General features: G+C 44.4%; 1 protein-coding gene across 1 annotated transcript; it reads left to right on the top strand.

The window, feature by feature from the left end:
• The first annotated feature begins 12,961 nt into the window (after positions 1-12,961).
• rbm15b (RNA binding motif protein 15B) lies at positions 12,962-15,890 on the top strand. Its single transcript, XM_033036841.1, has one exon. The coding sequence runs from the start codon at positions 12,988-12,990 to the stop codon at positions 15,571-15,573; it is 2,586 nt and encodes an 861-aa protein (XP_032892732.1). The 5' UTR covers positions 12,962-12,987; the 3' UTR covers positions 15,574-15,890.
• The last annotated feature ends 6,228 nt before the right edge of the window (positions 15,891-22,118 follow it).

Raw genomic sequence — 22,118 nt, forward strand, 5'->3', positions numbered from 1 at the left:
GACATGATTTGGATAGGCACACACCTGTCTATACAAGGTCCCACAGTTCACAGTGCATGTCAGAGCAAAAACCAAGCCATGAAGATGAAGGAATTGTCCGGAGACTTCCGAGACAGGATTGTGTCGAGACACAGATCTGGGGAAGGGTATAAAACAATTTCTGCAGCATAGCACATTCCGAAGACCACAGTGGCCTCCGTCATTCTAAATGGAAGAACTTTGGAACCACCAGGACTCTTCATAGAGTTGGCTGCCCGGCCAAACTGAGCAATCGGGGGAGAAGGGCCTTGGTCAGGGAGGTGACCAAGAACCTGATGGTCACTCTGACAGAGCTCCCGAGTTCCTCTGTGGAGATAGGAGAACCTTCCGGAAGCACAAATATATCTGCGGCACTGCACCAATCAGGCCTGTATGGTAGAGTGGCCAGACGGAAGCCACTCCTCAGTAAAAGGCACATGACAGCCTGCTTGGAGTTGGCCAAAAGGGTTGTCTTCTTTGGTGCTCTGGTCTGATAAAACCAAGATTGAACTTTTTGGCATGAATGCCAAGCGTCACGTCTGGAGGAAACTAGGCACCGCTCATCACCTGGCAATACTATACCTACAGTGAAGCATGGTGGTGGCAGCATCATGCTGTGGGGATGTTTTTCAGCGGCAGGAACTGCAAGACTAGTCAGGATCGAGGGAAAGATGAATGTAGCAAAGTACAGAGAGATCCTTGATGAAAACCTGCTCCAGAGTGTTCTGGACCTCAGACTGGCGTGGAGGTTCACCTTCCAACATGACAATGACCCAAAGCACACAGCAAAGACAACACAGGAGTGGCTTTGTGACAAGTCAGTGAATATCCTTGAATGGCCCAGCCAGGGCCCGGACTTGAACCTGATCGAACATCTCTGGAGAGACCTGAAAATAGTTGTGCATTGATGTTCCCCACCCAACCTGACAGAGCTTGAGAGGATCTGCAGAGAAGAATGGGAGAAATTACCCAAGTACAGGTGTGCCAAGCTTGCAGCATCATAGCCAAGAAGACTTGAGGCTGCAATCGCTGCCAAAGGTGCCTCAACAAAATACTGAGTAAAGGGTCTGAATACTTTTGTAAGTGTGATATTTAAGTTCTTTTTTTTTTAAATTAGTTTGCAAAAATTTCTAAACACCTATTTAGAATAAGGCTGTAACGTAATAAAATGTGGAGAAAGTGAAGGGGTATGAATACTTTCTGAATGCAGTGCCTGTTCGTGTGGCCAGTATTTTGCTTTCTACATTTTAGTATCACCGGACTTTCTGCCTGAACTTGTTAACATGGCGTTACTTCATTCCCTACTTGTACTTGTTTGCCTGATTTTACTGCACGTTCTGTGTATACCTGTTGGATCATGTTATTCTGTGTCTGTATTTGTTCACCTGGTGTTTATTAGGTGAACATATACGAACGGGCACAATGTCCACAGGCACGGTCCATCTATCCTTGTCATAATGATTTTCTCTAAATGCACTTTTTGCACACATTATTCCTTCATTACTCTGCCTGTTCAAATACTCTTGCTTGGCGACCATACTTTTGTCATTAACACCAAGGCACAGTGCGAACTCCATCATCAAGTTCGCTGACGACACCACTATTGTGGGGCGTATCACTGATGGGGATGAGTCAGAGTACAGAAGAGAGATCGAGCAACTGTCCATATGGCGCCAGCGCAATAACCTGGCCCTGAACACCAGCAAAACCAAGGAACTGATTGTGGACTTTGGAAGGAGTAGGAGGGGGACCCACAGCCCCATTTATATCAACGGGTCGATGGTTGAAAGGGTCAAGAACTTCAAATTCCTGGGGGTGCACATCTCTGAAGATCTTTCCTGGTCCGAGAACACTAACGCAATTATCAAAAAAGCTCATCAGCGCCTCTACTTCCTGAGAAGATTACGGAGAGTCGGATTGTCAAGGAAGACTCTCTCTAACTTCTACAGGTGCACAGTCGAGAGCATGCTGACCGGTTGCATCGTGGCTTGGTTCGGAAATTTGAGCGCCCTGGAGAGGAAAAGACTACAAAAAGTAGTAAACACTGCCCAGTCCATCATCGGCTCTGACCTTCCTTCCATCGAGGGGATTTATCGCAGTCGCTGCCTCAAAAAGGCTGGCAGTATCATCAAAGACCCACACCATCCTGGCCACACACTCATCTCCCTGCTACCTTCAGGTAGAAGGTACAGGAGCCTGAAGACTGCAACAACCAGGTTCAGGAATAGCTACTTCCCCTCAGCCATCAGGCTATTAAACCTGGCTCGGACAAAACTCTGATTATTAGCAACCACTTTCTGTTATTTGCACTACCAGTTTATTTATTCATGTGTGTATATATTTATATCATGGTATATGGTCACATTTTATCTGTTTTGTAGTAAATGCCTACTATTTTCTGTGTGCTTAAGCAAAGCAAGAATTTCATTGTCCTATACAGGGACACATGACAATAAACTCACTTGAACACTTGAACTTGAAAGCCAATTATTGCCCTTCTCAGGTTCTCTATTAACATTGCTCACGCCACCCAAACTGCAATGACAAATGCTGTGCGGCTTGTACAACTTCCTACTGCTGGGTTCTGGCGCCATCTGCAGCTTTATCAAAGAACTGTCCTATTGAGCTGATTTTTTTTCTGCTGAGACAAAGAACTGCCAACATTTAGCCATTTAAACTTTCCACGTCCATCCTTCCCTCTGGCTTTACATGTCACTCCTTTCTCTCCTTATCTGACATCCTTTTGATCTCGGTGTTTGATCACCCCACTGCCAATCATTCCCCCCTCACCTATCACTTGCCAGGTTTTGTCCCACCCCACCACATTCCCAGCATTTTTTCCCCTACGTCAATCAGTCTGAAGAAGTGTCCCAACCTGAAATGTTGCCTATCTGGAATGCTGTGTGCCACGGGTGCTATGTGACCCGCTCCAGCACTTTATATTTTACTCAAGATTCCAGCAACTTCAGTTCCTTGTGCCTATAAAACAAAATCTTCCAGTCTGCATTGGAATCCAGTGATGGAGGATAGATTTCCTGAAAATAGACCTGGCTCAGGATTTGGGACCCCAGATTGGTTATACTTTTCAAAAATGTCCTTGAATATATTAATATTTAACCCCCCCCCCCTCGTAGTGACCGGACTTTATCAACCATCAAATTATGTCAGGGTCAGTTTCTGGGGCAAGATCTCGTTATAGCACTGATGCAGGCTGTGCTCTATTAATACACAAAAGCAGCAAAAGAAAATATGAGTAGGAGTAAGCTGCAGTCTAACAACCCTGTCCTGCTATTCAATATGACCAATGTTGATCTGCCCCATGTTTCATCTCTCAGGCCACAGCATTTGGTTCAGATATCTTCTCCTTAAAACACCTCCATTGATCAAGCCTCATAACGCTCTATGATAGAGGATCCACAATTCACCATCTTCTGTGAGAAGATGTTCCTATGCAATTCAGTTTAAATGATTGCCCTTTTATTTTGTAACTATTCTCCTCATTTAAGACTCAACAGTGGACCATAGGTCAGCATGATCCACCATCCATACACTGGCCAAGTAAGAGTGAACAGGGGATACAATAGACTGCACTTACTTACCATAACATGGAAGGAGGTCATTCCAACCAACACACTATACCAGCTCCTACCATGGCGATACTGTCCTTATTATTCTATAACCCTCTAACCTATTCTCATTCACACGTTGGTCAACCTGTCTCAGTTATCTTCACACTCATTTGACACCAAGGGTTAATTTATAGTAGCCATTTTAAAATCTGCACTTTCCCTATAACTGTAACACTATATTCGGCACCCTGTTTATTTTCTCTTTTGCACCACCTGATGTACACATGTAAGGTATGATTTGCCTGGATAGCATACAAAACAAAGTCTTTTCGCTGTATCTCAATACACTAACAATAATAAACCGATACCAATTAAATTACCAATCCGCACAACTTTAGGAAGTGGAGGACAGCTGGAGAACCTGCAGAAGACCCAACAGTCACAAGGAAAATGTGCAAACGCACCACAGACTGCATCCAAGGTCAGGATCAAATCCAGGTCCTATGATCTGTAAGGCAGCAGCACTAACTGTGGCACCACCATGCCAGGGCACCTAATCGGCAAGACTTGACTCAATGTTATGCCAAATAAAACTCAAGAAGCACAATTAGTTGGCGGAAATTGACAGACACAGCAGCACTGTTTGTACCACCTCTCCCACTGTATCTCCCTGCAGCCTGTAACCTACGTATATTCTCAGATACCTGCCAACTTTCCTTTGGGTATTTTGTCATTTTATTTTATATTAATTAGTGATTTACAGTGGTCAATTAACCTACCAGCACATCTTTGGGATTTGAGAGGATACTGGAGCACCTGGAGAACCAAAGGCAGTCCCAACAACATAGAATCCAAGATTTCCCTAAGACTGAGGTTAATATATCAGAGACATTACCGAACACAGTCGGTGATCATCAGTCAGAAATACTCTATACTTATTGGGCACTATTGGTTATCCAGAGCCAGTGTGGATCGGGATGTGAAATTTCTGACCCATACTCTCAGAATACCTGGTTTTCCACGACCAATTTAAAAACAGGCCCGGAAAATCCAGCCATTTGTTGCATAAGTGTAAGAAAACTGCGCGCTGTTCACCAAACCATGAAAAAATGCAGCAGATAAGAATTTCATTGTTCCAGTCACTGTGTTTATGATAATTAAACACTCTTGTCTCTTGACTTGTTCCATGAACTCTGCCATGTGTACTGAGGTACAGTGAAAAGCTTTTTATTGCATGCTATCCAGTCAGTGAAAAGACTACACATGGAAACAATCAAGCCACCCACAGTGTACAGATACAAGATAAAGGGGAATAACATTTAGTGCAAGATAAAGTGCAGTAAAGTCAGATTAAAGATAGTTTGAGGGTCTAATGTGGTAGATAGTTGGTCAGACTACTCTCTAGTTGGTGATAGGATGGTCAATTGCCTAATAACAGCTGCAAAGAAACTGTTCCTGAATCTGGAGGTATGTGTTTTTATACTTCTGTACCTCTAGTCTGATGGGAGAGGGGAGAAGAGGGAATGACCAGATTATGCTGGTGGCTTTGCCAATCCAGCATGAAGTGCAGATCGAGTCAATGGAAGGGAGGTTAGTTTGCGTGATAGTCTGGGTTACGTCCACACATCTCTGCAATTCCTTGTGGTCTTGGATGGAGCTGTTCCCAAACCATGTTGTGATGCATGCCAATAAAATGCTTTCTATGTAGGTTGGTGGGGGTTAGTGGGAACATGCCAAACTTCCTAAGCCTTCTAAAAATCTAGAGGTATCTGATAATATTTACTCATAGTCATACAGCGTGGAAACAGACCCTTCGGCCCATGCTGACCAACATGCCCCATCCATATCAGTCCCATCTGTCCGTGCTTGGCCCATAGCCCTCTAAACCTATCCCATCCATGTACCTGTCCAAATGTCTCTTAAACATAATGATAATACGTGCCTCAACTACCTCCTTCAACAGCTCTTTCCATATACCCACCACCATTTGTGTAAAAAATGTTACCCCCTCAGGTCCCTTTAAATCTCACCTTAAACTACGTCCTCTGCTTCTCGATTCCCCTACTCTAGGCAAAAGACTCTCTGTGTTTGCCTAATCTATTCTGGTCATGATCTTGTACACCTCTATAAGATCACTCTCATTCTCCTACGCTCCAAAAAATAAAGTCTTAGCCTGCTCCACCTCTCCATATATTTCAGGCCCTTGAGTTCTGGCAATGTAAATATTCTCTGCACCTATTCCACCATATCTTTCCTATAATATAGTGACCAAAACTCAACACAATACTCTAAATGTGGCCTCATCAACTTACATAGCTACAACATGACCTCCCAACCTCTATACTCTGACTGATGAAGGCCAGTGTACCAAAACCCTTCTTGAACATCCCATCTACCTGTGATGTCACTTTCAAGGAACTATGCACCTGCATTCCTATATCCCTTTGCTCTTCAACACTTCCCAGTGCCCTGCCAATTAACTGTGTAGGTCCTGCCCTGGTTTGACTTCCCAAAATGCAACACCTCGCACTTCTTCTTCTTCTTCTTCTTCTTCTTTGGAGTTTTACGGCAGCCGGCATCCGCAATGTTGCATTGCTGCCACCTTCTAGCTTCATTCCACAGTACTCATGTCTTTATATTAGATCCTTTTTATAAGACCAGAGGCCCTCAAGAAATCAAACAACAACTTTATTCCTTTTCCTTTCCCTCCACACTCTAGAATGTTCTTTACTGATATTTCTGTCAATCCAATTTTCCTCATTTCAATGATCATAAATCCTCTTTCTGTCTCATATCTCCTACATGCAACTAGGGCATGCTGAACTGTTTCTGGTTGATGGCATTCCTCACACAGCCCAGTAGGGTGTTTTCCCAATATTTTTAATGTGTTGTTCAGGTGAGTGTGTCCTATCCTCAATCTTGTTAATACTACCTGTTCCCTCCTGTTCCCCCCTCTTCTTGCTGTAATGCCCACTCTGTTTTGTAGCGAATAGAGGTGTCTCCCCTTTGTTTCCTGTTCCCAGTATTGTTGCCACTCCTGATTTATTTTCTTCCACACAATGTGTTTTCCTTCAGATTTGGATAGTTGTAAGTTTACCTCTATGTTTCTTTTTTTTACAGCCTCCTTTGCCAATTTATCCACCTTTTCATTCCCTAGAACACCAATGTGTGCTGGGACCCACAACAAAGTCACGTCACTGCCCCTCCTTGTCACTTGGCTTAATAGTAGCAGGATTTCATAAACTATGTCAGGCCACCTATGGGATGCACCAGACCCAATACTCCGGATTGCAGATAATGAGTCGCTACATATTACTACTTTACATGGTTGCACCTGTTCCATCCACCGAACTGCCATCAAAATAGCGTACAATTCCACTGTATAAACTGTCAAATAGTTGTTTGTTCTTTTGTAAAGCTCAACATTCATCCCCTGGACTACCACAGCCGCCCCTGTTGTTTCAGCTACTGGATCCTTTGATCCATCTGTGAAAATTAAGAGGTGTTCCCTGTATCTATTACCTATATGGCTATGATATTCTGTCTTTAGGTCTGAATTTTTGTTCCTCCTTTTTGCCTCCCATATCTCCAGATCAACTTTTGGGATGTTCAGTAACCATATTGGCACAGATGGCCACCACCTCGCACTTCTCTGTTAAACTCCATTAAGCATTCCTCAGCCCACCTGCCCAACCAATCAAGATCCTCTGCAATTTCTGACAGCCATCTTTGCTATCTACAATGGCACCTACTTTAGTGTCAGCTGCAAACTTGCTAATCATGCCTTGTATGCTCTTATCTAAATCATTGATACAAATGACAAACAGCAGGGGTAAGGGGTAATAAGTGGTTTAGAGGGTATTCGAGGGGGACTTCTTCCATCACGAGTGGTGAATTTCTGGAATACATTGTATAGAAGAGTGGTGGAGGTTGCTAACAGCATTTAAGAGGAATCTGGAGGAACACTTGAATTGCCAAGCTACTATGAAGGCTACTGGCCAAGTGCTGGAAGATGGGATATGGCCATGGTGGACCAAGTGGTCAGTTTCCATACTGTGTGACTCTGTTTATCTGGTCTTTGGTCTCTCCTCCACTCCACAGAAAGCCTATTTATTGTTAATGGCTTATTATTGTAATGTGTACAGAAATACCATGAAAAAGTTTGTTTTGCATGCTATCCAGTCAAATCATACTACAATCAAATAATACACAAGTACAACAGGTAGTGCAAAAGAGAACAGCGTACAGAATATAGTGTTAGAGCTACTGAGAAAGTGCAGATAATAATGATTCAATGGCTGCAGCGATGTAGATTGGCATATCAGGACTTCACCCCTAGCTCTCTCTCTGTAAGTGAGATGCTCCATCCTAGGCAACAATTTGGTGTATTTCCTCTGTATCCTCTCCAATGCAATTGTAACCTTCCCATCATGTGGCAACCAGTAGCACACACAGTACTCCAATTGTGCTCTAATAAGGTTGTACAGTTATCTTGTTGCTCTGTAGAAACAAGGAACTGCAGATGGTGGTTTATACCAAAAATAGACACAAAGTGCTGGAGTATCTCAGTGGATCAGGCAACATCTCTGGTGAAAAAGGATGGGTGACGTTTTGGCTCGGCACTCTTCTTCAGACTGAAAGTAGGGGTGGTAGGGGGAGAGCTGGTGCGAAAAGACCAGGACAAATCACAAATTACCTCGGGTAGGGCAGTAAACCCATTGTTGGCTAGGGAAGGTGTGATCTCTAGAGGAAAACAATGCAGAGAACTGTGGAACTGGTAAAACAACTAGGGTGGAGGAAGGGGGGAGGGGTGTAGGAGGAAATTACCTAAAATTAGAGAATTCTGACGATGGGGTTTCTATATTTAAAAGGGTGTTATACAGATATGATATTAATTTGTTTGAATCCGAGTTTCTATTCATACATTCGTCTGGCAACAAAGATTGATAGTCTTGGGTATATGATTTCAGATAGTCTCGTATTTGAAGGTATCTAAAATATTGACTACCTTTCAGCTGATATTTCGACTGTAATTCTTGAAATGAGAGAAGAGTTCCCATCTCATAAAGATCTCCGAGTTTTTTAATTCCTAATCTTTCCCAATGTGTGAACGTTTTGTCTAAAATAGATGGCTTGAACGAAGGGTTGTTGGCAATTGGTGAGAGAAGAGATAAATTTCTCAGATTAAGGGTTGACTTCACGTGTTTCCAGATTCGTAGGGTACTGTGGATAATCAGATTTTTCTCATATAGTTTTTTCTTCAAATTTATTGGAGAGAGAAGAATCGCGCCTATATTAAAAGGCGAGCCATCCTCTCTCTCCATTATTAACCATTTTACCTATTGGCATGTGTTGTCCAACCAATAGATTACGTTTTTAATATTCATTGCCCAATAATAGTATAAAAAATTGGGGAAAGCCAGTCCACCAATTTTTCTGGGTTTACATAGATGTAGTTTATGGATTCTTTGTGTTTTATAATCCCAAATAAAGTTTGTGATCAGAGGGTCGAGTTTTTAAAAAAAATGTTTAGGAAGATAAATCGGTATTGATTGAAATAAGTACAGGATTTATGGGTGGAAGATCATCTTTATGGCATTTATTCTGCCTATGAGAGACATCGGAAGCGTTTTCCAAAATTGAGTAAGGGCATTTAGTTTGGTAATTAAAGGATGAAAGTTTGCTTGAAATAGAGAAGTGTATTTTCTAGTTACGTGAACTCCAAGATATTTAAATTTTTCCGTAGCAATTCTGAAAGGGAATTTTAGGAGATGTATCGGCTCTTGGTGTTTTATTGACGTAATTTCACTTTTGTTCCAATTTATCCTACATCCTGAAAAGGAACCGAATTCCTCTATAAGATTTAATATATTTGGAATGTTAACTTGAGAGTTGGTGATATAGAGTAATACATCATCTGCATATAATGATGACCATGCTGTCTCTACTGCTCTAAAATGCCTTCTTTCCAAGTACTGATCCAATTAATTTATTAATGTTACTTTTGAAATTGCTTTCACCAATCTTTTACGGATTGCTTTAAGAACAAAACAATTCCCTGTTTAACTAAATTTCCACTTTGTTATTCCTACCCTTTATCTAGAAGTTATTTTATGAATACTATCTTTTCTATCTACTTTATCCAAACTCTTCATGATTATAAAAAGAGCCATTACCTCACTCGTGACCCAGGTTCAATCCTGACCTAGTCATCCTCTGTGTTAGTTTAGTTTAGAGATAGGGCAAGGAAACAGGCTCTTCGGCCCACAGAATCCACGCTGACCATCGATTACCCTTTTACACTAGATCTATGTATTCCTACTTTTGCGTCCACTCCCTATACACTAGGAAAAATTTGCAGCAGCCAATTATCCCACAAACCTACACGTCTTTGGAATGTGGGAAGAAACTGAGACACCCAGAGGAAACCCTGTGGTCACAGGGAGAAGGTAGACACAAACTGCTGGAGTAACTCAGCAGGACAGGCAGCATCTCTGGAGAGAAGGAATGGGTGACATTTCAGGTCGAGACCCTTCTGCAGACTGATGTCAATGGAGTGGGCTGTACAGAGATGAAATGTAGTCGGAAACAGTAAGACTGGTAGGAGAACCTAGAAAGGGGAGGAGATGGAGGGGGAGGGAAAGCAAGGGCTACTTTAAGTTAGAGAAGTCAATGTTCATACTGCTGGGATGCAAGCTACCCAAGTGAAATATGAGGTGCTGTTCCTCTAATTTGCGCTGGGCCTCACTCTGACAATGTGGCCCAGGACAGAAAAGTCAGTGTGGGAATGGGAGGGGGAGTTAGTGTTGAGCAATCAGGAGATCAGAAAGGTTTAGGCGGACCGAGCAGAGGTGTTCAGTGAAATGATCGCCAAGCCTGAGCGCTTGGTCTGACCGATATACAGGAGTCCACACCTGGAACACAGATACACTAGATGAGGTTGGAGGAGGTGCAAGTGAACCACTGCCTCACCTGATAAGACTGCCGGTGTCCTTGGATGGAGTCGAGGGGGGGAGATATAGGGACAGGTGTTGCATCTCTTGCGATTGCTGGGGAAAATACCTGGGGAGGGGGTGGTTTGGGTGGGAAGGGATGAGTTGACCAGGGAGTTGCGGAGGGAAGGTCTCTGCGGAAAGCAGAAAGGGGTGGAGATGGGAAGATGTGGCTAGTAGTGGGATCCCGTTGGAGGTGGCAAAAATGTCGGAGGATTATGTGCTGTACGTGACGCTGATGGGGTGGAAGGTGAGGACAAGGGGGACTGTCTTTGTTACGAATGGGGGAGGGGGAGCAAGAGTGAACCTATTTGTTACGAATGGGGAGAGTGGAGCTCTTTGTTACGAATGGGGAGAGGGGGAGCAAGTGCGGGGAGCAAGAACAGGGTGAACATGTTTTCTCCAGGTGCTTCAGTTTCCCCCCACATCCCAAAGGTATGAGGATTGATAGGTTCATTGGCCCTTTAAATAGCCCCTAGTATGTAGATGAGTGGTAGAATCTGGGGGGTGTTGATGAGAATGTGGGGAATAATTACTTCCTAAAAAAAACACAATCAAATTCACGAAACACATTTTCCCAAGCACAAAATCATGCTGAATATTCTTAATCAATCCCTGTCTTTCCAAATGGATGTGCATTTTATCCCTCAGAATCCTCTCCAGTCACAGTTCATGTCATCTGCAAAATTACTAATTATATTTCCTATGTTCACATCTGAATTGATAATATTTATAACAAATGGTACGGTCCCAACACAGATCCATATGATACCCCACAGGCACAAGCTTCTAATCTCACAATCCACCCTGAACAATCACCCCATGCCTCCTATCACTCATCGAATTTTGGATCCAATTTGCAACTTGCTTTGTATCCCATGGGCTCTAAAGTTTTAACCAGTTTTCTGACCGTGTCAAAGGCCATATGGTCTTCATCGTTACAAATGATGAATGTTTCGCCCTAACAGCACACTGAAAATCTTTGATTAATCCTTTCCTTTCCAAATATATATTAATTCTGTCTCAGAATGTTTTTTCAGATAACTTTCCTATCACTGATGTTTGTGTCGCAGGCCTGTATTTACTTGCCGCTTCCTTCCTGCCCTTCTTATATAAAGGTACCACGGTCTCTTGAAGTCTATCAACTTTCCCTTCACAGTTTACATCTTCAAGTTATGTACCATCTGTGAAATTACCCAAGGCATTCAGGTCAATCGTACAAGATGCAGTGGATCTAGTGCCAACACTGAGGAACTCTCAAAGACTAATGATAAGTTAACTGTAACTGTTAACTCTTGCTTCTCTCTCAACTGACAGAGTCTGAGCATTTCCAGCATCATGTGCTTTTATTTCAGATCTCAGGAGGCGGGTGACTTATATTTTCTTTCATTGCAACTCTCACATCCTTGTGATTTTATTATTTTTCTACCCATGCTGCTGCAACCCATGTCATTAAATCCCTTAGATCTCGATTACAAACCTATTATGTGTTACTTCATCGAACACCTTTTAAAAGTCATGTACAAATCAACAGTAATTCTCTGATAGTTCATCAAACCTCTACGATTTGGCACGAATTCCATTTAACAATTCCACGCTGGCTTTCTCCAGTTAGTTCACGTTGAAGTGAATACAAATTTCGATGCCCTGACTCTTAGTCTGAAGAAGGGCCTCGACCCGAAAACAAAGAATCTCACTGTGACATGTCGCATGTGATAATAAAGTATAATTCATTCATTCATTCATCGATTCCTTTTCTCCACAGATGCTGCCTGACCCGCAGAGTTACTCAAGCATTTTGTGTCTATCTTCGGTTTAAACCAAAGATCTGCTATAAGATCTTTGGTTTAAACCAACATCTGCAGTTCCGTCCTACACATTGTGTACACTCTCAGCAGGTCCGCCGTTGCTGCGAGGCCCGTAGAAACGGGTCCTAGCCAAAGATACTAGAGGAGCTAATCTTTGGTCCTACCCACCCGGAGGGGTGACGTTCACCAAAGCTGCGTGCCTGGAGCGTCACCGCGTCCGCATGAGGTACGCAGGAAGCGGTGACCTGGAGCGCAGAGAGGGGTGGAGGGGAAGCGGCGCGCATTCTTCAGGCGGAGAGGGGGGTGAGGGGGTTCCTCTGATAATATGGCGGCCGGGGATCTCAGACCGTAAGCGACAGTTGCGCGGGCGCTTTTGTGCCGGGCTGGACCACGGCGGTTCGCCTTGGATCTGGGGGACCCGTTGGCCGCTTGGCGGCGGCGGCGCCGGCCTGATTACTGAGAGGAGGTGTGTGTGTAGGGGGGGTAGGAGAAGGGGAGGAGGGGTTGGCGGCCTAGCGCGGGCGCGGGCTGAGGAGAAGCCTGAGAGTGGGTGGGAGGAGGAGGAGGAGGAGGAGGTGGAGGGGGCGGCGGGGGCGGGCCATGAAGAGACAGAGCGAGCGCGACTCGAGCCCGGGGTCGGCCCCAGGTAGCGGGCCCGGCAGCAGGTCGGCCAAACGAGCTAGGGAGAGGGACCGGGAACGAGAGCGGGAGTGCCGGGGCGGGCGGGAGGAGTGCGATGGGAACCGAGGAGGAGGAGGAGGAGGAGGAGGAGGCGGCGTAGGCAACTACCATAAGGCCGCGCTGAGCGCCAAACATCCGGGCCGGAGTAGAAGTAGGAGCCGGGATAGGCCAGCGGGTGGAGGAGCGGGAGAAAAGTCGAATAGCAATAGCCGTAGGGAGGACAGGGGGGACCACCATCACCACCATCACGAGCCCACCAGGTTGCCTACTGCCAGGACCAGTTCGGCGCAGAAAAGTAAAGGGGACAACAGCAGGCCCACAGGCCTGGAGTACAAGACCCTGGTGGTCAGCAACCTGGGGTCTCAGCTGACGGATGAGGCAGTGGAGGATGGCCTCTTCCACGAGTTCAAGAAGTTTGGAGAGGTGAGCGTCAACGCTACCCACACGCCCGAGGGGGGCCGACTGGCATACGTGCACTTTCGGCACCACGAGGACGCCAAGGAAGCGAGGCATGCCAAGGGCCGACTGGTGCTTTATGACCGGCCCCTTAAAATCGAGCCTGTGTACCCCAAAAGGAGGAGCTGCACTCCACCGGAGGTGAACTATGTACCCATCCACACTGGGTATCAGTATCGGCAGCGCTCTTTGTCACCTGGCGCATGTGCACTCAGAGATCAGAGGACGAGACATGCCAATTATCCTATTGAAGTGGTACCACTGCCAAGGGAGCGTGAGCGGTCATTAGATTATTATGGGTTATATGATGAACGTGGACGAGCCTTCAGCTACCCGGTGCAGGAAGACGATTTGATGCCTGAGGATGATAAGCGGGCCACCCGGAATTTGTTTATTGGCAACTTGGACCACAACATCTCAGAGAGTGATTTGCGCCGTGCTTTTGAGAAGTACGGTATCATCGAAGAAGTAGTTATTAAGCGCCCGCCAAGGGGGCAAGGAGGTGCATACGGGTTCTTAAAATTTCAGAATTTGGACATGGCGCACCGGGCCAAGGTGGCCATGTCAGGCCGTATGATCGGCAGGAACCATGTAAAAATTGGATATGGCAAAGCCAACCCAACGACTCGCTTGTGGGTGGGTGGTTTGGGGCCTCTGACGTCACTGGCTGCACTAGCCAGGGAGTTTGACCGCTTTGGCAGCATTCGGACCATTGACTACGTGAAAGGCGACAGCTTTGCGTACATACAGTATGAGAGTTTAGATGCCGCCCAGGCTGCCTGTGCACAGATGCGAGGCTTTCCTCTGGGGGGGCCCGATCGTCGATTGAGGGTTGATTTTGCCAAGGTTGAAGATGTACGCTACCAACAGCCTTACCCCCAGGCACCACTGCCCATGCATTATGAGCTTCTACCAGACGGGTACAGTCGTCACCGAAGCCTGGAGCGAGAGGCCCGAGCCCGCGAGCGAACCCCGCCACTGCCCCCATTTCACGAACGGGACAGGAACTTTTCCGATGGCGACTGGAGCAGCCCAGCCAAGGCTCTGGATCGTCGCAACAATGCCGATGGCTACAATGCCTCGGTCCGCAGCCGCAGCAGAGATCGTTGGCCGAGCGAGCGAGAGAACGACCGCAGTTCTGCGGCTACCAAGCCATGGGATGAGCGACGGAAACGCCGGAGCCTCTCCAATGATCGTGCCCGGCCTGTCCATTCACCCTTCGAGGAACGGGTGAGAGCAAAGCCACGGGGCTCATTGGAGCCAAGTCCAGACAAGAGGAACAGGGACAGCAGGGTGGCAGATGGGGTGGTTGACAAGGAGCCGATCTCTGCTTCTGCCCCAGAGGATCGTCGCCCGCCCCTCGATGAAAAATTGCTCCAGGATGCTCATGAACCAGTGCAACATAAAAAGAAAGACAGTGAACGTAATCACAGAACTATTGAGATTGATGTAGAGACTAAAGCTAGTATTGAGGCTCCAAAAGTTGAGTCCAAGAAACCAGCCAATTTGTTGGAGTTTGCCCAGGCACTGTCACTGGCCTGGAACGGTGTCCTTGTACTAAAAAATAGTTGTTTTCCAACAAACATGTTCACACTAGAGGGTGACGCTGCAATCACCCTTGCCCTCCTAAAGGACTCTGCAACAGGTGCCAAAGTGTCTCAGCTGAAGATCGCGCAGCGTCTCCGCCTAGACCAACCCAAATTGGATGAGGTGACCCGTCGCATCAAGCAGGGCAGCCCTGATGGCTATGCTGTTCTGCTTGCTGTGCAAGCCCCCCAGGGGGCTGAGGGCGGTGACGGGGCAGTGGCAGTTGAACCTGGCCTCCAACAACGGCTCTTGCGGAATCTGGTGTCCTACTTGAAACAGAAGCAGGCGGCGGGGGTGATCAGTTTGCCCATTGGTGGGGTGAAGGACAAGGACAACACTGGCATGCTGTACGCCTTCCCACCCTGTGTCTTCTCCCAGCAGTTCCTGCAGACGGCAATGAGGACATTGGGGAAAGTGGATGAAGAGCATTTGATTGTGGTAATAGTACGGGACTCGGTCTGAGAGAGCAACAGTGTCGCCGACTCTTTCACGTTGAATAAAGTGTAACTCCTCTTGTTAGGACTGCCAATTCAGTTCAAGTGTCTTTTGGACAATAATTGCTAAACCAAACAAATGTGTGTCTGCACCAGAACTTTTAGTTGTCGAATTCTGTAGTCTGTTTTTACCATTTACCATAATAGTCCTTTTATTCCTTACAAGTGGAATTTTAGGCCAGTGCTGAACTTTGACTTTCATTTGTTTGGTTTTTTAAAAAAAAATGGTTGTATGAAGAAAGTTCTGAATTGTCAGTAAAGCTGCGGCTAACGTTGTATTTTTAATTCCGTTCTGTCCTTGACTTTTCTTTCACACTTCCAGCAGGTAAAAATGTAAACTAAGATAGTTAGAAAGTGTAATTTAAAAAAAAAATGTGGATTTGATTTTTATCCCCCACAAATGTTGTGAAAGGAATTAGCATCAAAGCATTATGAATTCAGGACTGCTAAATACTTAAGGGTTTCAAGAATGTGACCTGTATTGCTTTCTGTAGTGATTTGTTTCTGAAGACTCTTTAACTCTTGGAATTTCTCCCAAATTTTATGTCAATCTTTCCACTTTGTCTTTAAATCCACTTTAATTAATTGTAACCTGTTCCTCCTTAATTATTTTTTTGTTCCTTTTTTCACCCTAACACAGTTTTCCTTTCCACGTGATATTTCACACCATTCCATCCCCTCCACAGTTGCACATTACTTCTCACTTTAGCTCGATATACAAATGTACTGCTCTACACTATTTGAGTTTACTGTTGGTCTCTTGTATGTGTCCTTTGAAACATTCCTCTCTGGTTAAGACCTTACTTCAGGCAACATTCCTCTTTCTGTTATATATAAACCACTTCCCTGTTTTCAAAATATAACAGCCGAAATATACCACTGGGCGCACTGGTGGCGCAGCGGTAGAGTTTCTGCCTTACAGCGCCGGAGACCTTGGTCCCATTCCCATACGTTCTTATAAGAGTGTAGGATAGTGTTAACGTGCAGGGGTCGCTGGTTGGTGCGGACTCGATGGGCCGAATGGCCTGTTTCCGAGCTGTATCTAAACCAGCCAGCTTTTCTATATTCTCTTCTTCCTCTACACTTTTCCTCTACACACCTGCCTCTGTCTCTCTTCCCTGTGATGTATTTTTTTAACTCTAGCCACTCCCCTCTATTCATTAACCTCTTTCCCACCCATCACCTTCCTTCCATGTTCACCGTTCTGTCACAACTTTTCTCTTGTGTCCTCCTTAAACTATTCCGTTCTGCCTGCATTTACTCCACATCCCTCCATTTGAGGCATATTCATGTGTCTCAAAAAGCCTCTTAAATGCCATGATTGTATCTGCTTGCACCACCATCCCTAGTAGCATGTTCTATGCAACTAATAACTAGAAGTTATGTGATAGTCAAATGTTTTCGGTCAAGACCTTACTTCCGGCAAATCCTGATGCAGGGAATCTACTTAAATACTTTGCTTCCACAGATGCTGCCTGACCCGCTGAGTTCTTTCAGAGGTATGCTATTTGCTCTAGATCACAACATCTGTGATTTCTTGTGTCTCCTGTGGATATAGCTTAGCTTGACCAACCTTTCCTCATAAGACAATCAAGGGCGTCCTTGTACACCGGTCACTGAAAGTTGGCTTACAGGTACAGCAGGCAGTGAAGAAAGCTAATGGAATGTTGGCCTTCATAACAAGAGGATTTCAGTATAGGAGTAAAGAGGTTCTTCTGCAGTTGTATAGGGCTCTGGTGAGACCACATCTGGAGTATTGTGTACAGTTTTGGTCGCCTAATTTGAGGAAATACATCCTTGTGATTGAGGCAGTGCAGCGTAGGTTCACGAGATTGATCCCTGGGATGGCGGGACTGTCATATGAGGAAAGATTGAAAAGACTAGGCTTGTATTCACTGGAGTTTAGAAGGATGAGGGGGTATCTTATAGAAACATATAAAATTATAAAAGGACTGGACAAGTTAGATGCAGGAAAAATGTTCCCAATGTGGGGCGAGTCCAGAACCAAGGGCCACGGTCTTAGAATAAAGGGGAGGTCATTTAAGACTGAGGTGAGAAAAAATTCTTTCACCCAGAGAGTTGTGAATTTATGGAATTCCCTGCCACAGAGGGCAGTGTAGGCCAAGTCACTGGATGGATTTAAGAGAGAGTTAGATAGAGCTCTAGGGGTTAGTGGAGTCGAGGGATATGGGGAGAAGGCAGGCACGGGTTATTGATAGGGGACGATCAGCCATGATCACAATGAAGGGCGGTGCTGGCTCGAAGGGCTGAATGGCCTCCTCCTGCACCTACTTTCTATGTTTCTATATTCCTATTAATCTAGTAATGTCCCCATTTTGATTATGCCAATACTGAACACATTATTCTAGATGTGGCCTGCTCAACAGCCCTGTATGTGAGGCACGAACTCCCCTACCTATTGTATTTAATTACCTTGAGAATGAAAAGTTGCATCCATTAACTTTCCTAATTACTAGTTGTACTTGCTTATAAGCCATTTTCCAAATAATGCACAGGGGCATCCAGATGCTTCTGCATTTCAGAGGTGAGCAGACTGCGATTTTTTGTATATCTCATATAACCAAGTTGACTCTTGTGCACTTTCTCATGTTCGTTGTTCTTTTCAACCCATTTATGACGTAAGAAAATGACAAAAACACAGATTTCATGCATTGAATGATGGAAATGCAAATGTTTATTATGCTTGAAGGGTATATCATTACGTAACATAATTTTATTTCTCCTGAGAGAACTGGCTCTTGTTGGGTTTGCAGGTGCAATATCTTGGACAAGGGCTCATAATTTCTGTTTAGGCCAAAACAATGGAATTATTATGCAACCCATTTGCAACTCTCCAGCAAAGGTTACGGACTCAGGAGCCTTGATGGAATCCAACTGGGAGAAGGAGGTTCAAATAGCTATCATATATTTACCAGCAATAGTTCAAAATGAAAAGATCGGGAGAAGGTAAGTGGAAAAAAGTTCCAGTGGAATAAGAATTTCATAGCAGAAGAAAGATTCTTGGTCCATACGTGAATGGTGCCTGAACAGTTGATTATTTCCAGCATCTTTTGGTTTTTTTCATGAGGGTTAAATACAAGATGGAATTTAAAGTTGAAGGATTCCTATACAGAATATTGGAGGGCTGGAATTTGTTAGAAATTGGAAAATAGTCAGGTTTCTGCTTATCCCAAAAGTGAGCATGATGGGTTTAGGTTACTTGTTTGCAGAATAAATACATAACCTGGAAAAGCTTTGCACTGGAATCTTGTTGATGGGTCACATAGTTTATATTTACACCTTGAGATATTGGCTCAAATTAAGATTAATTAGAAGAGATAGCTCAAATTGGCATCAGTGCTCCCTTTTACTATTTGCCTGATGTGTACATTTGGCTGATGGAGAGGCTGTCCACTGTTATTAATGGGGACATGAGAAAATAAATGTTTTAAGTTACAGAGAGAGCGAGTGTGGAAAAGTGAAAAAAGATGATGGAAAATGCGATGCAGAATGCAACGGTTGCTGGAAATCTGAAATGGAGAATGGAGTACCTAGCAAGTGAAGTAACATGGAGAGAAAAATATATCAACAGTGTTAAAGGTGGAGGAACTTGGTGTATTAAGCAGCATCGGATGAGACAAAGCATTGGTCAACATTTTGGGTGCTGATATAGGGTTGGGACCCAAAAGGCCAACCATCCCTTTAGCTACACAGATGCTGCTTGACCTGCTGATTTACTCCAGTTGCATCAGATTCCAGCATCTGCAGACTCCTGTGTTTACATTATGCAGTTCTGGCATAAACGTGAAAATTCATTTATCTGAAATTGGAGGACAGCAACCGTGATTAGGAAGGATTTGTCACTTCTTAGGTGGCAGCAACACTGCTTGTGTCACCTGGACAATCTTGATCTCCACATCTCAGATGTTTGTTCTTCCCACCCATCCCCTTTGCAAATGGAAACATGTCATTTTCTCACTTTTCCTGTTCTGATGAAGGACCATTGACCTGAAACGTTAACACCTCGTGTATCTCCAATATTCTGTTGCCTCACGTCGGTGATTGGGAAGCTATTGGAAAGGATTCTTTGGGAAAGCTTTACTCTCATTTGGAAGAAAATGTAATAATTTGGGATAATTGGCATAGCTTTGTACATGGCAAGTCATGTTTTACCAAACGGACACACAGTGCTGGAGTAACTCAGTTTTGTCAGGCAGCATCTCTGGAGAACATGGATTGGTGACATTTTGGGTCAAGACCCTTCTTCAGACTTGTAGATAGCTGACATTTCAGTCGAGACCCTTCTACCCACTCAATCAAGTTTTTTGAGGATGTGACGATGGTGATCGATGAGTGTAGGGCAGTGGATATTGGCTACATGAATTTTAGCAAGACATTTGATAAAGTTCCTCGGGGTAGGCTGATTAAGAAGATTAAGATGCATGGTACCCACAGTGACTTGGTCATTTGGATTCAGAAGTGGCTTACTCATAGAAGACAGAAGGTTGTGATGTTATGTATTCTGGCTGGGGGTCTGCAACCAGTGGGGTTACTTGGATGTAAATGTGTTGATTAAGACTTGTAAAATTGGTAGAGTTGCAGACAGTGAGGAATGTCACAGTGTCAGTTACAGAAATATGTGGAGATATGGCAAGTGGAGTTTAATCTGAGCAAGAATGAGGAGCTGCACTTTGGGAGATCAAATGTAAAGCAAAAGTATACAGTTAATGGCAAGACCTTTAACATCATTGAAGTACAGAGGTATCCTGGGGTTCAACTCCATAGTTCTCTGTAAATGGCAACATACATAGAGTAATAATAGAGGGTATGGTGTGGTTGTCTTTGGTCAGGACGCTGAGTAAAAAAGTCAAGAAGTCTTAATGCAGCTTTATAGGACATTGGTTAGGACGTGGTTAGAGTATTGCATGCAATTCCGGTTACCCCATTACTGGGAGGATTTGGAGGCTTTGGAGAGGGCGCAAAAGAGTATGACCAGAATAGTTCCTCGATTAGAGTGTATTAACTACAGAAAGGTTGGACAGACTTGGATTGGTTTCTCTAGGATGCCAGACGATTGGGGAAGTATTCTTCTTGCGTATGGCGTGAACAGCCTAAAGTTGTAAGACAACTTGTTCTTTGATCTTTGTTTGTGCACGCCAGGTTGATTGCATTCGTTGAAACAGGGTGGACCACGTGAAGGTTGCAATCTCCCACCCCAGTGAAGTATTGATAGAAGTTCTTTAAGTTCAGAAACAAGGGTCCTGAACTTAAAGAAAGGTAACTTTGATGGTATGAGATGTGAATTGGCTAGGATAGACTAGCAAATTATACTTAAACGGATGACAGTGAATATGCAATGGCAAAGATTTAAAGATCGTGTGGATGAATTACAACAATTGTTCATCCCTGTCTGGCGTAAAAATAAAACAGGGAAGGCGGCTCAACAGTGGCAAACGAGAGAAATTAGGGATAGTGTTAAATCCAAAAAAGAGGCATTCAACAGAGGACTGGGAGAAATTCAGTATTCAACAGAGGAGGAGAAAGGGGTTAATTAAGAGGGGGGGGGGGGGGAGTGACCATGACAAAGCTTGTCGTGAATATAAAAACTGGCAGAAAAAGCTTCTATAGATATGTGAAGAGGAAAAGATTAGTGAAGACAAATGTAGGTCCCTTACAGTCAGAAACAGGTGAACATAATGGGAAACGGCAGACCAGTTGAACAAGTACTTTGGTCAGGAAATGGTGTTAAGTAGACTGATGGGACTGAAGGCAGATAAATCCCCTGGGCCTGATGGTCTGTATCCCAGAGTACTCGAGGTTGCCCTAGAAATCCTGGATGTATTGGTGATCATTTTCCAATGTTCTACAGACTCTGGATCAATTCCTGTGGACTGGAGGGTAGCTAATGTAACCCCACTTTTTAAGAAAGGAGAGAAAACTGAATTCTAGACCAGTTAGCCTAACAGAAGATAATTAAAAAGGCAATATGGGGAGAAAAGATGAGGTACGAAGGTAAGATAGCCAAGAATATAAAGAAGGATAGTAAAAGCTTCTTTAGGTATGTGAAGAAGAAAAAAATAGTTAAGACCAAAGTTGGACTCTTGAAGACTGAAAAGGGTGAATTTATTATGGGGAAATGGCAGATGAGTTGAATAGGTACTTTGGATCTGTCTTCACTAAGGAGGACACAAACAATCTTCCTGATGTACTAGTGGCTAGAGGATCTGGGGTGACGGAGGAACTGAAGGAAATCCACATTAGGCAGGAAATGGTGTTGGGTAGACTGACGGCTGATAAATCCCCAGGGCCTGATGGTCTGCATCCCAGGGTACTTAAGGAAGTGGCTCTAGAAATTGTGGACGCACTGGTGATCATTTCCCAATGTTCTATAGATTCTGGATCAGTTCCTGTGGATTGGAGGGTAGCTAATGTTATCCTACTTTTTAATAAGGCAGGAGAAAGAAAACTGAATTGTAGACCAGTTAGCCTGACATCGGTGGTGGGGAAGATGCT

This window comes from Amblyraja radiata, chromosome 18, assembly GCF_010909765.2.
Source record: "Amblyraja radiata isolate CabotCenter1 chromosome 18, sAmbRad1.1.pri, whole genome shotgun sequence".
NCBI classification, from domain to species: domain Eukaryota; kingdom Metazoa; phylum Chordata; class Chondrichthyes; order Rajiformes; family Rajidae; genus Amblyraja; species Amblyraja radiata.

Excerpts from the sequence above, each read along its gene's own strand:
- rbm15b (XM_033036841.1), top strand. The coding sequence starts at position 12,988 with ATGAAGAGACAGAGCGAGCGCGACTCGAGCCCGGGGTCGGCCCCAGGT.